The 17,964-nt window shown below is 36.7% G+C and overlaps 1 protein-coding gene across 9 annotated transcripts in view; it reads left to right on the forward strand.

The window, feature by feature from the left end:
- UHRF2 (ubiquitin like with PHD and ring finger domains 2) overlaps window positions 1-17,964 on the forward strand; it is a 93,370-nt gene that overhangs the window by 61,178 nt on the left and 14,228 nt on the right. For all 9 annotated transcript variants that reach the window (XM_026097450.2, XM_026097451.2, XM_064501265.1 and 6 more), the window contains 4 exons: window positions 2,605-2,791; window positions 9,042-9,165; window positions 9,544-9,651; window positions 12,683-12,787. In XM_026097450.2, coding sequence (XP_025953235.1) covers window positions 2,605-2,791; window positions 9,042-9,165; window positions 9,544-9,651; window positions 12,683-12,787 — 524 coding nt within the window. The remainder of the gene's footprint in view (window positions 1-2,604; window positions 2,792-9,041; window positions 9,166-9,543; window positions 9,652-12,682; window positions 12,788-17,964) is intronic.

Below are 17,964 nucleotides of genomic sequence, written 5' to 3' on the forward strand. Positions count from 1 at the left end.
AATCGAAATTCTGCAGCCCAGGAAAAGAATGGGGGTTAAACAGAGAAAATGAGGGGTCTACATACTCAAAAATGCATTGCAAAGGTTTTATGCAAAACAGAAATAAGAGCTAGTCATCATTGTTACTATAACAAATCAGAATCAGTATTTGTACTGTAAACATGATATAACTCTTCCAGCAAAAGAGAGTACGAAATAATATAGGCAACTAAACTCTACAGTGTTGGTTGGTGTGAACAGACTTGTCTCTGACAAATGGTACAGATATAATCAGTGCATGAATTAAAATTTGAGTTAACTAAAACAATTCAAAGCAGAAATTGGAAAAATTCAAGTCATGTTATGAACCTGACAGTTTATATTTTGTTTGTACATAGAATAAAGTCCAAAAAGAGTTAATTACTAATCTTTGACCTGAGAATCTGGTCTTGTAACAGAAAACAAGTAAATTACATAGGCCTAGACAATCTGTGGAGGTAAGATATATACAGAAAAATGCTCAGTATCTTTTTGCCTGCTGGCCATCAATGAGTTCTTAGGGAGGGCTCAGTCATCAATTTTAAGATTTTTCAAAAGGGAGACCAACTTTGGTCTGATTTGAGTTGACTTGATATTGGCACTCTGGACAGGTTAGTGAGTTTTGCCCAGCTGTGCTGGAAGTACCACAGAAACAGCCATGTACAAATTTGTCTTCAGATGTTTCCTTTCTCTTCCAGTGAAACCTTGGAGAGGAGTCTCGGACTAACAGATCACTTCCCTTCTCATAGCATGCAGAAAAATCTAGGCTAGACTTCATTAGACACAATATACTGAGAGATTTATGCTTTCTTTTAAGTGTGTCTTACCTTTGCCATTGAGGCTTCGTCAAACAGCCAGTGCTGGTGGCCTTTTAAATTTGCTCTTAAAGTTTTTAGGTCAGCACATCTCACCAGACCTTCTAACTGTAGCTGGTAATTTTGCCTCTTATGTAGTTCTTCTTGTGTTTTTTTCAGCTTCTATGGTTTTTTCTCTTGAAAAAAAGTTCACAGACTTCAGTGTTCTAGCACCTCTTCCACTTGTGAAGACAGAGTATTGCTCAAGATCATCCAGAAGGACTACACAAGAGTTGGCTGTGTAGTCCTCCTTTCTTGTAAGACTTCCAGGATTGAGATACTCTCAAACGGTTTTAGTCCACATGGATCAAATTTTCTGTAAAGTCTTTTCAGTTGGGAGAATAATTTTTTCCCTAACAGGAACAGGCAGGGATTTCCCCAAACCTTTAAGTCATTCCTTTCTTTCTCCATACACTTAGGAAAGATATATAAGTATCCAGAACTCTTCTGGAATCATCAGGAAACCACGTCATCTTTTTTTTCTATTCAAGAACTAACTCATAAAAGAAATCTCTACTCTGGCTTGCATTATCTGATCAAAAATCTTCAGAGAAAAGGTGTGTCCATCCAAGTGAGTAAGATTACTGAATATTGTGGTAGGTCCAGAAAGCCAAGGAATCAAGCTGTAAACTTCCTAGTAAGGCTGGAGAAAGTTAAGTAATTACCCTTTCATTTTTCCCATATCCCAAACTTTAAGAAAAACTATGCTATTAATTTCTCCATTATTACTGTAAGTGTCTTGATCCTTCAGCTTCCTACTTCCAACTCCAAACTCTTGAGTAGGTTTTCTGGTCCTCCTCCTCTTCTGATTCAAAGCCAGTTTCTTCTTACAGGCAGAACACTACTTCCAGAGTAGTTTGGATAATCTGATAATTATCATATTGTCTAGTTCAGACTCAGATTCACTTCCGTGATCTTTCTGGATGATTTTGACACAGAGCACATAGATCAAAGTTGTTTTGGTGTCCTGGTTCTTTGGGCTGTGGTTAAGTTCTCTTCTTCAGCCTTCTCTCACTACTTTGGAACTTCCAGTTGCTTCAGGGATTTTCTCTGTAAATGTTCTCTGCTATATGTAAGTGGTGTTTCTTCACTCTCATCTTCTGTACCTCCTTGTTTAGCCTATGGAATGTTCTTCCTAATCTGTAAAAGCATTTTTTTCCCCCTTAGTTGAGGAGCCAGTGCCACTGGTTTTTCTTTGGGGGTGGAGGGGACTTCACTAGTTCAGATGTGCAGAAACAGAAAGTCAGCATTTCTTTGTGTCTAAACTAAACATCTGCTGGGAAACAGCTGATGATCTGTGGTGGTCTAGGCTATTAATTCTTCTATCCACTTTAAATTTAATATGGAGGGGAAGAGAGTTGTTCCAAATAGTAATTAGATCTTCGTTGTACTGTTATCCATTTCCTAATTAGCATTTCTTCCTAACTGTATTTAAGAAGACTCCAACTAAAGAATGTGCAAGGCTCAGTCTGTAGGGAGAATGTGCAGGTGGGATGTTGCAGGAGAGAGGCGGAATCAGAGAAGCTGCTGATTGGTCATTTTCATTTCTGTGGAAGAAAAAGAAGAAATCCCATTAGCCTGGGTAGCCAAATACCTTATTTTACGGAAAAAATAAACTCAAAAAAAATTTGCAAGACAGCAGTGTTCATAAGTAGAAACAGTTGTTTCATGTTGATACAGTAATGCACTTTTCTAAAATATGACATTTTACTTTTTTCTTTGTTACTGACAGGAAAGAGTGGCCCTGAATGCAAGCACTGTAGGGCTGATCCAGATAAGGAATGCCGTTTTTGCTCTTGTTATTTGTGTGGTGGAAAACAGGATGCTCACATGCAGCTCCTGTGTGATGAATGTAACATGGCTTATCATATATACTGCCTGAACCCTCCCTTAAGCAAGATACCAGAAGATGAGGACTGGTAAATATACAAGGATGATTTACTTATCTATATTACCATTCTACACAAGGTACCTCCTTTGTTATTTGCACCTAGAGAGAGACAGTACTGAAGAATTTTTGTAATTCTGGTGTCTTTTTCACCCTTCCACTTTATGTAAACATTTACATTTTCTGTTAAGGTAACTTCTGGAAACCATCCATAAATCATTCGTAGTAAGAATCATGATATTGATTTACATTACATAGAGTTTCAAAAAATAGTAGGTTCATTTTATGATCTTCTGTGACATTATCTGGTGTGATTTATATTTATCTACAGTGATTGTTCCCCAGCCTTTTAGTTTTGTTCAAGCTTCATTGCTTGAACAATTGTCTTTCTCTCTCCTTGCCCTTCTCTTCCCCTCCAACCTCTGCCCCTATGCCCTTACCTTATTTTCTGGTTGCCTCTGCCCAATTCATTTCTTCTGCTGTGAGATGACTACCACCTTACTGCTCTCCATTTCTACTGCCCTGGACTCTGTGAGCAGCAAAATCAAGCTAATGGGCATTGTTATATTAAGATAACTTTATTTTGAAATGAGTCTACTTGGAGCCCTTAGCAGTCCATTAAGTTGGGCTTTGGCTCAGTGCCGTGTTTCACCTTTATTAGTTGTCTGCAGCTTACACTATTTGTATTTATAGCTTGCCTGTAATGTACATCAGATGCTAATCCTTTATAAATGAATAATAAGTATAATATTATTTTAAAGCTTTTGATTACATAGCATCAGTGGATGTTTAAGATGTGTGTGGATACATTTTATGGAATCTCTTTGGACTGCGTGGTTAATTTTGTGGAACCGTACACTTCAAATAAAAATTTTATTTTAGTTTAAGTGCTTTGGAATTTTTAACATTCTCTGGGAATAAATAACTCAATCTATTATACCATAGTGACTGCCACATATAAAGTACATTGGTTTGGCCAGTGCCTAATGCTCTGCCTATGTACTGGGACTTTGTGGTTTTTCCAAACTCCTTTTCTGTTTATGCCAGTGTGTAATTTAGCGATAGAGGCCATTAAGATTGATAGGTGATTCTCAATGTACATTTAGCTTCAAAGATAGTTTTGTTGCCAATTGGTAATTTTCCTATGGAATTCCTGAATCAAGAAGAATTGTTTTTCCTGTCTTTGGAGGAATTGCTGACTTGAAACACTACCTTGAAAATATTTCAGTACCAACTGGAAATACACATGGGTCACTGGAACTAAATACAGCATTTATTTGAATATTGTCTGTGCGCCATCCATTTCTTGAGTACGTGAAATGATTACAGTGTTTATTCAGCAGTGTTTATTTGGCAACACATGAATCCTAATTATCCCCAGGTTTTCTGCTGTCTGGTCAGGTTGGTCTTCTCTGCATGACATTTTCTTGCTTCCTACTAATTGTTAACATCAGTGAGTTGAAGATGTGTTGGAAAACATTCTCAGCACTGAAGTGTTTTATTGTTGATTGTAGTCCTTTAGCAGTATTCTTACTTGAATGCACTTGGCATTTGGGTGTAGCAGGTGAGAAGTTCTTTGACTTCTGTCGTTCAGAGTATTCAGTGAGACCAGATATTACTTAAGATCTGTCCTCTGAAAGTGCACATCTGTTCAGTCCATTCATTCTTCTTCGGTTGCCTCTTACTCAGAAAAAACAGCTCTAAACCACTACTTCTGCCGTCATAAAGTCTGCTTGCGTTCTAATGAAGAAAATACGTATGCTCCAAGACAGTGCCCACCTCAAATCCTTTGTTCTACCCTAAGAAAAACTTTATTCTGTCTAGTTTCTTCTGTATCCTCAAACATACAACAGGTTTAGGATCAGGAATACTGATACTGAAATCTCACCTGGGATTATTTTGGCCTGTTGGATGCTTCAGATATTTTTCCAGATCAGATATTGCTGTTCTAATCTCACTGACACCTGTTCTTCATCAGGAGCTTCTTATCAGATGTTATTTTGAGTTATCCTACTTCTGTCTCAGAGACCTAGAGACAAAGTTTGAAGAATCCATATTTTTTCAAAGTGTTGTAATTATTACTCAGATCTCCCTAGACTGACTCAGTAGTATAACTGTAACTGCATTACATACATCCCCAGGACTGTTTTCAACCATACAGGAGACTTCATGTTCTGTAGAGTCCCAGATAAAAATTGAGCTGCTCAACAACACTGTCTTTTCATTGTGGATTAGGCACATATTTAGACTCTTCAGCTTACATTTCTGGCTAAAAGATTATGAAATTCCTCAAGTAGTAAAAATTTAATTGGTATAATTTAAATATCTTGAAAAAAGTCTGTCAAGGTATTTAACTTGGTTTTGTCTGCTATGCAACTGTGTGACCTTAGGTGAGAGATGTACAGTTATGGAACTGGCTCCTGACAGTTAGTTTAGTGTATTTATTAATTGCCAGCCCTGTGCAATCTGAATGCTTGGTAGTATGTAAAAGGACTGCAGTTATACTGAGCAATGCAGTGTCTCATAGCAGAAAAGATCAGGTCTATGTTCTCCCTTTTTCCTGCATACTAGCAAAAGCTCATGGCACTGTCTGGTCTTTAACATCTTGCCAGATTTTGTTTGTTTTAGAAGTGAAGAATTTTCTTTTTTTTTTTTTTAGTGTAAAACTTGGAAGACTCTCTGAAGGGACCAGGTCTGCAGTTTAGGAAATGTTGATAATTTTGTGAAGATGAAGTCACTCTGTATGCTAAACAGTATTTAATATTCCATACAAAAATGACTTTAAAAAATACTAAGATAAGTTATTTATCCAATCACGAAGCAGGAAATTTCTTAAATTTTCCTTCTTGTAGGTTTGCATTATGTCATGTTCCTTGTTTTTACTTAACAATTGAATGCTCTTTTTCAGACAACTGTAATGTCATCCACAAACTCTTACAGTGTTAATCAATTTCAGTATCTTGTATTACTTCTCATTTCTTTCTTATAAATTTAACTTCATTGTCTTAATGGGCTTTAACGCCTTTATTGACACAATGAAATCCGTTCCCATTGATATTATTTGGAGTTTTGTAATAATTTCACTCTGGCCAAAATACCCTCAGATAATTTTCTATAAACCTGTTTCGTAACTGTCCATGAACTAGTTATTTTTTTAATCAGCAGCAGTGCTCTCCTTATGTGTAATTCAAACAAGTCAATTTACTGTGAAATTATGTTAATGTTATTTTTATACATACTGCAGCCACCTTTTGCTGCTCAAGTTATATGTCTTAGCCAAAATGCAGGATAGCATGTGATTTTGAAAAACTCTTATATAGGACCAAGTTTCTCATCTGCTGTATGTTGAGCCATCTTGCACTAGGTTGGCTCTGGCACACTCCCACGACCACAGAAGTTATTAAATTGCATCTCTTCTGCTTCAGAAGATAACCTCTTGATGCCAGCATTCACTGGAGAAAGCATTTTGAAACCTTTGATACTGATGTTAAGTTTCTGGCACTTGTCATCATGAGGCAGGCTTGGAAGTTTGGGCTTTGAGCCACCTTTCTTATTTTTGCTTACCAAAAGTCCTGATATGGATGCTTTTCTTGTAAAAGAGGAGACATTATTAGGCTTCATGAGATTCTCAGGGAAAATTTTATGTTTTCCTCATCCAGTGTTTTGAAGAGCTATCATGTAATAATGGAGCTAGACCATTTGTCAGCAAAGACTCCTGCATAAGCTTCTAACTTAGTTCCTCATCCTCTGCTCTTACATTTTTTCCTCATCAACTTCTCTGAGTAGGTTTGCAGGACTCTCGCTAGAAGGTGGATTGAATCAGTCTGAGATGGACTCTTTGGCTGAGATGGTTTTGTGATAGCTTGCTGGTTTCCTCAGCAGTAAGATGAGAACATTCCCTTTCATTCCCCAAGACCGCTGTGGTCTTACAACATGACATCTGATATCTGATCTGCGTACAGAGACCACATGAAATGGGTAAGATAGATAAAAATTTGTTATGAAACCCCTAGATAGAATTGCATGTGGAGAGCAGGACGCATTACACCCTTCAGTATTGAAGACACCTGCTGAGTTGAGTGGTCACTTAAATTTCATCCATACCATTTCTTTTATGGAGACATGAGGAAACGATACATTTAGAGAAGAAGAAAAACCCCTTCACCTGAGTGTTCTGTGTTTAGTCATAGGGTTATCTGTGAATGTGCTAATGAGTAAGGAGATTACTGTTTAGAGTAACATGAATGTACATGTACCTTTCGACTGTCATTTGAAGAAAAGTGGGTGACTTACCAGTAACTGGACTATTTTGATTTGTATTGTCCACAAGCGCTTTGGGATCTCTCTCTCTTTATTTTCTTCTCTCTTCCTTGGAGACCCCCCAGACATTGCAAGGAATTGATGAACGTACACCTCATATCACCCTTTTATAATAATGTATGTGGTGTGATAAAACCTGTCTTTGCCAGGTGCAAAAGTAATGGGGTTCTGAGTGACAGTGGTACATGTATACCTGCAAGGGTTACTGTGTATAGGTCTACACACTTCAAAGAATCCAACTATCGGTAATATTTTTTAACTTATTTTTTCATTATTTCTATAAGTCTTCTCCTTTATACTTGCTCCTATAAACCTCTCTGCCATTGTACTTCTGTATGTATATGACAGGTTTATTATATTCTAAACCTCTGAAGGAAGTCCTGAACTTCATTTACTTATGACTGTTTGGAAAACTGACAGTGGCAACTTCTAATTCAAGAGACCTGTCCATGTTTGTACTTCACATAAGGAAGATGTTACTACATTTTACCTTACAGAGCCAAGACAGATAGGGGAGAAAGCTGCAATGACATCTGGCGTCAGAGCACAACTATTAATTAAATTCACCTGAAAGCCTAAAGTTGCAGTTCAGTTATATATGAATAACTGTGTTGAAGAAGGAGAAATTACATGACTTTGAACTGATTTATTAAATCTTTATTAATGATGATGATGTATGAACAGGAGAGAACATAACTGGAATGTCAGCTTCAAAATGGCAAATATCTCTTTACCTTTCAATTGAACAGGTGTGATCCAAAAATGGTTGTTTCAGTCTGCTTCCTTTCAATTTTTAGAATACTTGTAGATTACTTTTAAATAGAAAGTTATTTTAAGTATTTTGAGAGTACAGAGATCCAGGTGTTGAGCTGAACTGTAAACTGACTTATTTCTGTGTTAAGGATCCGTGTCAAAATTCATTGTAGCCTACAGATAAAAACATGGTTTGAAGTAGCTCCCTTCTTCTTTACAGAGGCATGAAAACTCATACACTGGCAATCATTGTGAAATCTGTTACGCAGGGACTTATTGCCCTTTGATTCTTTCGTTCACATCCAAATAAAACAGTGAACTAATAAATCCAAAACAGTAGTGCTAGTAGAAGTAGTTATCTAACTATATTATCAGTGTTACTGTAGATCAGAATTCCACTAGTGGTTTGTGAGCCAAACCCAGCCCATGGGAGCCGGAAACAAGGGCAACTGTCTTTGCATTGCCATTCCTGGAGCAGGATGAAAATGCTGTTAGAAGCAATAAAAGGACCAGTGTGCTCTCTTTCTCCCTCTGCTGTAGTCACTATGTACTGCTATCTCCCACTCTCCTGCCATCGAATTAGCTGGAATGAGTGCCCCCCGTGCTGCCTAGTCCAAAGGACTATGTTGAAGTGGAGCTCGGTATCACCCTTCCTGTTTATTCTGCACTGAATCTCCCTACAAGTGCTGCAGGCATGGTGGGGTAGGGGGTGTGTGTGCGTGCGCACACTAGGTCCAGGATGCCTTGGCTCCGTTCCACATTCGGCTGTCTGGAGTTTGGTGCAGTAGAAGACGATCAGGGTAGAGTGGGCAGGATGTAGAAACAAGCCTTGAGCGTTGTTTAGCACCACACTAATCTCAGCTATCTTCTCCCTTCCATGATCTGAACAAAAGAGGACAGAATGAAAAGGGAACACAGCAAACATGGGGACCTCTCACACATCGTGTGAGAAAGAATAGGGCAATGTTTTGCCTCTAACACTCTACCTGCAGAAAGAACATTGCAGTGCCCTATTTTAGAAGTTGACAGTATTTGTTCTTGTTGGGTTTATTTTTCCAATCTGAGGCCTCAGTTGCTTAAGACTGATATATATATTTGCTAGCTTGAAAATATTCAGTCAGGATGAACAAATTGACACTATTTTGGCTACCAGAAATGTATTGCCATTATTATGAAGTAATTGAGAATTTACTAAAACCTTTTTTTAGGTATTGTCCTTCCTGCAAAAATGATTCTAATGAAGTTGTAAAGGCTGGAGAAAAGCTCAAACAGAGTAAAAAGAAAGCAAAGATGCCATCTGCCAGTACTGAAAGCCAGAGAGACTGGGGCAAGGTAGAGTGTATTTTAGAAATAGCTATTATTCTGACTGTTCATGTATGTGCTACATCTATAATTAACTTATTCATGCACTACACAAAATTCAGTACTGGATTGTACAGACTATAAAACAATGTTGAATCCTGCCCACTATCTACTGAAAGTTAAAGCAGCTGAAGAATTGTTAAGGTGACCGAAGGTAAAACAAAACAAAACAAAAAACCCCCAAAACCCCCATAAATGCACATTACTTAATTAACATTCCTGTTAACAATTGTTAATATATTTTTAAGTATGCATTTGTTATGATCAGAGTTATTAGTGCATACGTCTGATTTTTCAAATAGCCTCGAATATTTTAAAAACTAATAATTCTCTCTGCTGTGTTTTTAGGGCATGGCCTGTGTTGGTCGCACTAAGGAATGCACTATTGTTCCTTCTAATCATTATGGACCTATACCTGGTGTTCCTGTTGGGACAACCTGGAAATTCAGAGTTCAGGTATGTTGTTCTAGCGTTAACTGTAGTTGAAGAACGAAAGAATAATAGGTATGGGTCGGGCACAAAATTTGGATTGATGATTGTCCTTTTCACCAGAAGTAATTAAAGTATTGCATTATAATTGTAATATTGGAAATGGTGCTAATTCTAGGGAAAGTTGAAGTATACTGATTTTACAATACCACTTAATGAGTAGTATTTTTAAATTCTGAACTATTTCCTAAGGGAAAGTCTGTTGCAATTAGGATGAACAGATCTCACATGTTAAAATTCAAAGGGGGATAATTAGTGGTAGAGTCAAATATTTTATGAAGTCTCCTTTATGTGAACTGATAATCACCTTAGGAGATGTAGACTGTAATTTCCAAAACCATTACAATGTATCGCTGTATACCAGCTATTCTTTTTTGGTCGTACATAACTGATGTCTAAATCTTATTTTAGGCTGAAGAATGGCTTAAACCAGCGTACACTAGTACTACTACTGAAAGCAGCTGTCTATTCAGCCTTTTCTACTTCTTACACTGTCCCATTTTCTGTCTTGTATTGTCCCATTTTCTTAAACTCTACAGTAAACTAGATTGGCAACAAATCTGACAGAAAAATAATTCCTTTAGGGGAGGAAGGAGGTAAATTTTCCCAGTCCTCTTCACTTTTTGGTTATACAAATGCAGTGCCAATATACAGAGGGGCAAGAAAGAACAAAGCAGGGAGGATGAGACAGCATCTTTTTGTGCCAATACTGTTTTTATGTGATTTTGTAGTGTCCAACAAATGGCAACCTGATTTCCTTACTCTCATCTTGCCTGATATCACTGATCTTTGTTTTATCATTCATTTGTTGTTGTTTGGGGTTTTGTTTAGTCAGGGAAATGGGTGCATCTTTATCTTCTGAATCAGTTAATTCTTTATCTCTCCCGTGTGTAAAAGGGTGCAACTGAGGAGTATTTTCCATGATATCCAGAGAGATAGCAAATGTGAAGGAAATTAAAATAAGTAGTTCAAAGTACATGTGTAACTGTTAATCTTTTTATTGCCTTCCAGGTTAAGTCTAGTCTCATAAATCAGGGAAACTTTTAAAATTACTTAAATGAACTTAAATTTTCAAAATCAAGGTTCGTTCTCACTGGTTCAGCAGTGAGAAAAATTGAGTTCACCTTTTTGTTAGAAATTCCGTTGGTGACACACAAGCTTATAGTTTACAGCTATTTCTAGTGCTGATAGCAAATAGGAACGTAATTAGAGAGCTGTTTTTGTCAGAAGGTTGAGAATGCTTATAGCACACATAAAAGGAACAGATATCAAAAGGCAAGTTACCGTTCGTACATACTTATTTAATTTTGGCTACAAATGAACTACTTCATTCCTAAAATATTTTGAAAAAATAAGATTGACAAGTCTTTTACATAAGTAGTTAAATTATACTTTTTTTTCATTTCACTGATTGTCATTTCTCTCATTTGTATGAGAAAAGGTTTTATCTCACCATGAGACTTTAGAGACAGTGGTTTCTCACTTTTGATTTGCATGGTTTTTTATTACACAAACTCTTTTCCCTAGAAGGAATTGCATCTGGAGAGCATCTTTGATGTGAATTACTTACCAGAGTTCGTCACTGGGGTGAATCACTTGCTAGAAACCTTAATTTAATTCATAAATCCTGAAAGTGAAAGAAAGGAGGGGGGAATGAATGAAAGGATGTTTGATAGAGCAGGAAAGGTGAGCATGATAGTGGGGCCTTTTTATTCAGCATAAACGATCTGGAAAAACTAGCAAATAGCTGACAAAGTTGAGTGAGAGTGCTAAGTGGCCATGGATAGCAAACACGGGTGGGGTGCAGTTCTAACTTTACATACTTCTTGATGGGCTATCAGCTACTTACTGTTTAGAAAAGAAATCTTCTAACTGATAATTCTGAAAATAGGCCCTCTCAGTGCTCAGTAGTGATCAAAAATGTAAATCAAGTCTTAAATTTTTAAGAAAGAAAGGAGAAGAAAAATAGAAGATTGTGAACAACAATGAGGGTGGTTAAATGAATGGAAGGCTTTTCATTCAAGAATTAACTGAGGAGACTTTTCATTTTGGAAGAGAGATCGTATCATATCATGCAAAATCATGTACAGTATTGAAAAAAGTAATTAGGGAACACCTATACATGGTTTTGTGATGCAAAAAGAGGAATCATCAAACAAAACGATTGGGTGCCGGATTCAAAATGAACAGTAGCATTAGTTCATATGACATGCAGTAATACTGTGAACTCTGCTCTTGGATACTGTGAATTCAAAGTTTACAGTAGTTCAGGAAGTCCCAACCACAGACAGCTGGAAGCTGAGAAGCTGTGCAAGGACATATCACTGTGTCCTTGCATAGTTTTCATGTTGTGCACAGCTGTCTGCTCTTGAATGTTGTCAGAGGTAGCACTTCTGGCCAGCTGGACCTTTGATTTGATGTGTTACATGATTATAAGAGTAGAAGACTGTAGCAAAAGAATATAAACTTTTACTGAGGTTGCTTAAAAGTATAGGTTGGGAGAAAAAGTTCAGGAGCTGGAGATGCAGAATCAGTATAATAGAAAATGTCTAGGTATGAAGGAATGCTCTAAGGAGGGATCTTTATTTTTTTTCCTGCTGGCAACCTTAGTTCTAGTAACACTGTATTTAGTATTACCTACCTAGAAAATACTTAATTAATACTTAGGCTTTTTTTTTAATATAACTTGGTAGTTTGAAACAAGCAGTGGAAAAACTGTACACTGGAAGTTTTTCCCAAAGAAGAAAGTATACCTTTATATCTTCAGGTGTTAGCACTGTCCTATATTGTCTTTCCATTTTCTTGGGTATCTTATTTCTGGCTTTTCTTCCTTAAAAACATGTAAAATTCTCACCTTTCATTTTAGTCTTACATTAACTGTTTACACAGACATGTCCATAGATATTTTTTAAGCAGAAAGTTGATGGTTAAAAGTGATTGAAGATAGCTGATTGTTTGAAAAAAAAAATTTTAGAATCTGTTTTTTTTCTGTTGCCAGGTGAGCGAAGCAGGTGTTCACAGGCCCCATGTGGGTGGAATCCATGGACGCAGTAATGATGGAGCTTATTCACTTGTATTAGCTGGAGGATTTGAAGATGAAGTGGTATGTCATTTATCCAAGCCATTGTTTTGTTTTGCTGTTCTAAAGTATTAAAGTTTGTAAAGATGGAGAGCTTATGTTCTTGCTGATCCTAAAATTAGTGCTTTTGCAAATAGGACTATGCAAAAAAACCTACTACTGATATCAAACCCAGTAGTTTTTCGTACCTTGGGGAGAAATATTTAAGCTATTTTCTCTTAAAGTATATACTTATGCTCAAGCAAAATACCTCAATTACATCTGAATTTTACATTGTTTAGGGGAGTTATATTTCAGTATACTCTCATTATCTGAATTTATCATTATTCAATATCTGATACCATAACTATATGCAAGTTATGTATTTTAGATTCTACTTTGGTCATTGTTTTTATTGCTTCCCAGTCAATCAAGCAGATAAATACCTTTTGGGGGCTTATTGTATTCCTAAATAAAATAGGATGTATTTATTTTAGTGAAGTAAGGATAAAATATGCATGTTGCGTGATTCTATGAAGTTCTGAAGGTTCTCGACTCCTAGTGATTAGAGCTTTCAGAACTTCTCAGGATAGTCACAATATTTTGTATTATCATACCCAAAGGAAGATGTTGGAAAAATTTCTGCTTTGATGTCAACATCTAAGTGCAGTAGCCAAAGCAATTATACTGCTAAACAAAACGATATTTTTGTCTGACTTTCTTCTCATGATGTTGACCAAGTTTTGTATATGATTAGATTACTGTTCTCTATAATCAAATAATGTTTACACAAGGTACATCCCTTCCTGCAGTTCTATTCCATCAGGTGGGATTTTAAGTCATGCGTCAGGTGAAGGATAAAGCAGTAAGCAACCTGTTTTTTGAAAACATGGGTAGCTACTAATCAGAAAGAACAAGGCATTGGAGAAGGAAATGAAATAAGCATCTGAAATAGCATCAGGATGTTATGTATTCTTTGCCAACAGCACTTACCAGCTGCTGCTGCTGCAGGGTATTGCCTCTGAAGGCGTCTGTGTCTCTCTGTTGGACAAGTCACATGAGGAGGTACTTGGTGTTGGTACATTACTACATCCTTGGAGTCAACCCCAACCCAAGCTCTAGGACCTTAGCCAGTGCATCCTAAGAACACTGTTGCTCAGTAGTTGTAACTACTAGCTCGGGATGCTGCCGATTCCTTTTTTTTTGGCGGTGATACTGATGTTAGCCTTATTTCTGCTGCTGTAATTATTCAGTCCATAACATTTAATAAACTTATTTGGATCCTTTGCATGTCTTTTCCAGTTCGGCTAAGTGATATTGTGATCATGTGTTTTTGTGGACACCTAAGTAATGTCACAGTCTTAACGGCATACACAATTTTGAAGAAGCAGAGCTGGGGAGAAATATTGGAGGTGCTACCCTAAAAAGCTTCGTGAATGTCAGGTTTTTTGCAGTGCTGTAAACTAAGGATTCAGTAGAAAACCCTTTTTTTCCCCAGGTGCATTTTGATATTAATTTTTCCTCAGTCCTCTTTTCACATACCATTTTTTTCCAGTTTACTTCCATTTTTCCCATTTTTTGAAAGAGGTTGAAATTAAGATCTAAGAACACCCAGGGAAAAATCAAATTCTGTACTTTTAAGTATCCTAAACACAGTATCTCTTTTCTCCAGTAAAGCTTTTAAATAAAAATTCAAATAAAATCTTCTGCTCACATCTAGTCACTTACTGTATAAGAACAAGACACGAGAGGTGACTCTTGCTCGAATTTTAGTAGTATGATACAGTTACTTGTGTGTAAGTTTTGACAAGACTGAGAAATAAATGCATTTTGGAAGACTGTGTGTTTTACTGTATGTTTACAATCTTAAACTATTTTCGCACACTGCTAACATGCTGCATCTTAGTGGTCTTCTTGTGGCTTTAAACTAACAGTTCACCATTGGGGTAAAAATAATTGCAAAAAAATATACTGCAGAAATAGAATTCACTCTTTGGTTTCCAATTCTTGTCATTTTTATGCTGTCCCTTTGGAAGGGATATAAATTTTTAACCTAGGATTTTAGTAACAGAGAGTTAATTTACATAGGTTACCTGATTTAAGATGCAATAATTATAATGGTTAGTTTTAGAGTCTTGGATATGTTAATACTGCAGATCTTCTGGTCTTGTTCTTGATAATAACCGTAAAGGGAACATTAGCTGAAGAAGTCATGAGAATTTTTTCATGAATTTGAAATCTGAGAGCTATTTCGGTATGGACTAACATTTATAAGGATTCAGAATGCTGGGTATTAGCCATTAACAATGATTGTGCAATCACAATATTCATAATTAAAGCATTTTGACGTGTCTGTTCATCTGAAGAAATTTCACTTTTAAATTGAAAATTAGCTTTCTAGTTTGTTTGTATGAGGCAAGGGTAAAAATGATGTTTATTCACTCCTTTTAAAAGTTTCAGGATCCATATTTCTGCTGGTTTGAAGTAGCCAAGAGTTACCATTAAGATGGTAAATTAATCTTGTTCGTCGTGGTCAGTTCAGTCTGAACAAAGGTTGTTTCTTCTTTAAGTGCTTTGCATATGGGATCATATGGGAAATCTAAGAACTGAGATTCAAAATCTCTTGGAGAACAGTATCTGCTGGGATCACTCACATCCTCCTGTAAAAGATTCTGAGGGTGTAAAAGCAAGTGGATTCTCTAATGACTCTAAAGGGACCCCAAGCAAGTATGTGTGTTGCTTAGATTCCTTGATTAATTTACATCAAACCAATTACTTCATGAAGTGGTCCACTGTCCATTTTGCATGTTCTGTGTCTTCACGTCATTCTTGTGTTTGGGTAATCAGTTCCAAGGTGTCAGAACAGCTGCTGTATCATTTGCTTCAAATCATCCAATTACAAATAAATAGTATTTAGGCTCTAGATTTGCCTGAGCGTTGTGCTGCGGAGATAGCGTATCTGAACCTCTGCTTAATGTGCATTGTGCAGTGAAAATACTAGATCAGTTCCACTAGATACAGTTCCACCAGTGCCATGGCTGGTGAACTGCATACTAAAATGGCTTTAAATCCAAATCAAGTGGCAGTAGGAGCTTCAGGTCTCAGTCAAAATGTTTTATTTCCAAAGATCTGAGTAAACTGCTAGTCACAATGGTATGTATGTTTTATCTGCAGCTATACTAACTAGATTTCTGAGTTTACCTTGGTCACCTGAATCCAGTGTGAACCCTGGTGTCTCTGTGCTTGGTACAAAAGAGAAGTATCCTATGTAAGTTTTCTGAAATACGATGCCATGCTGCCAACGGAACAGGTCCTTTCAGATTTTCCCAGTTCTCTTTATATTATTGAGAATCCAACATAATAATTTCATTGCAGTCGTTGCACTGAGAATCTGTCTGTTGTGAGCCATCTGGATTGACTTTCTAGCTGAAAATCTGACATTTGCTGTCCTGAAGCTTGCTGTTTTCAGGTGCTCTCAGGTTTCCAAGGTCTGAGGACCCTGCTCGGTTGGTATCTACTTGGAACTCCAATGTAATGTGAGACAATTTGTGATTCTCACTATGGTGATAGCTACTGAATATCTTCCTTCTCACTCAGATTTTTTATTTGTCCATTCTTTCTACCTCCATACTCAACGTTATTTTATTGGGCAGTATCAGTATTCATCCTTACTTTCTGCTGGTGTTTAAGATTCACAGGACACCTTCTGTTCTCCAGCAGTCTTGACTACACCTATTCCGTTGTTCCATATTGTTAACCGTCAGTCCATACAAACTGCTAATACGAAATATTACCTTTCTCACATTATTTTCTGAAATCCTCTGTGTCTCCTCATTTCAAAACCCTTCATTTTCTCCTCTGTACCTGCATTGCATTGAGGATTATTTTAACATCCTGAAAAGCTTTATTTTATCTACAGATCCTTTGCCATTTTTTTTGCTGCTGGTGTTATGTCTGTCATAGTAGTCCACTTCTTTTGTCCACTTCTTTCAAAGTTGGTTTGGAACCTTTGTCCATACTGCTCCTACCTATGCTTTTTTTTAATACTACATACTTTCTAAGAAACATTCTGTGACTTGTGACTACCTTATGTCAAGGACCTAGATCTCTACTTCTTTTTGTGAATGCTTAACGTACTGAGACTATTTCTTTCTTTTCAAGGTGTATCTTGTATATCTTATATATCTTTTCAAGGTATATAAGGTATTTCAAGGTATATACTATTAGTATAATAGTATATACAGTATCATCATTCTGTTCCCTTCAGAAATTTTTGATGATCAGCATAGTTAAACTAGTCTTCCTTTTTTTTTCCATTGTGCCAACCCTGGCACAAACCAGGGGTTTCTTCCAGGATTTTGTGTATTTTTCACATGAACACCAGTAAAACTTCGTTCTTGTGATATTAGGCATATATTTAAATATGTAAAATAAAAATAATTAAAGTAACATTCTGCATACAAAAACAAATGAATGCCAAATACTAAGAGCACGTCTTTTGAGACAGGCAAGGTTTTTCCTTGTCTTGCTTTAAATATCATTATATTAGGCTAATGAAATTCTTCATACAGAGTGCAGGGTCCCTTGCCCTCAAAAAGAGGATGTATCAGTGAACTCCAGCAAATAATAAAAGTTATCTGTCACTCAAAAATGTCTCGAAAAATTGTTGCATCTCCTACATATTCTCCCATTACAGAAGAAGGTCTTTGAACTGAAAAAGCTTTCTGTGTATTGTATCTTGGATGTACCTGGTTTGAAGTCTGAAACAGTACCCACAAACAGTACCCGATTTTGAATTTCTGGGAGCAGAACATAATGAATCCAGATTGGGTATACTGCATTAGTTTACATATTAATATTTATTTTAAATGTCTGGAGAGTCACTATTTTGGCACTTGACACTGAGAGGAAGAAGAAAAACTTTGGAAAGTGGGACACATACCGTAGTTCTCTAGTACTTTCATTTGGGAGTCATTTTGCAAAATGCTGGCATACCTTCCTGACCAATTAGCCAATTTTTGCTGTTTCCTGCTCTGAAGCAGTCTTACTTACTCTGCAAATTTTTTTAACTTGAGGAAATCTAGATTGGCTGTCAGTGAAATGGTTAAAAAGTTTTTATCATTGTGGAATATGCTGTGGTACTGGAAGGTTTTTGTTGTCAAGGGTGGGGTGAGGATCCAGAAACCCTGAATAAGATACGTCAAGCTTTGAACATACTGCAA

This window comes from Dromaius novaehollandiae, chromosome Z, assembly GCF_036370855.1.
Source record: "Dromaius novaehollandiae isolate bDroNov1 chromosome Z, bDroNov1.hap1, whole genome shotgun sequence".
NCBI classification, from domain to species: domain Eukaryota; kingdom Metazoa; phylum Chordata; class Aves; order Casuariiformes; family Dromaiidae; genus Dromaius; species Dromaius novaehollandiae.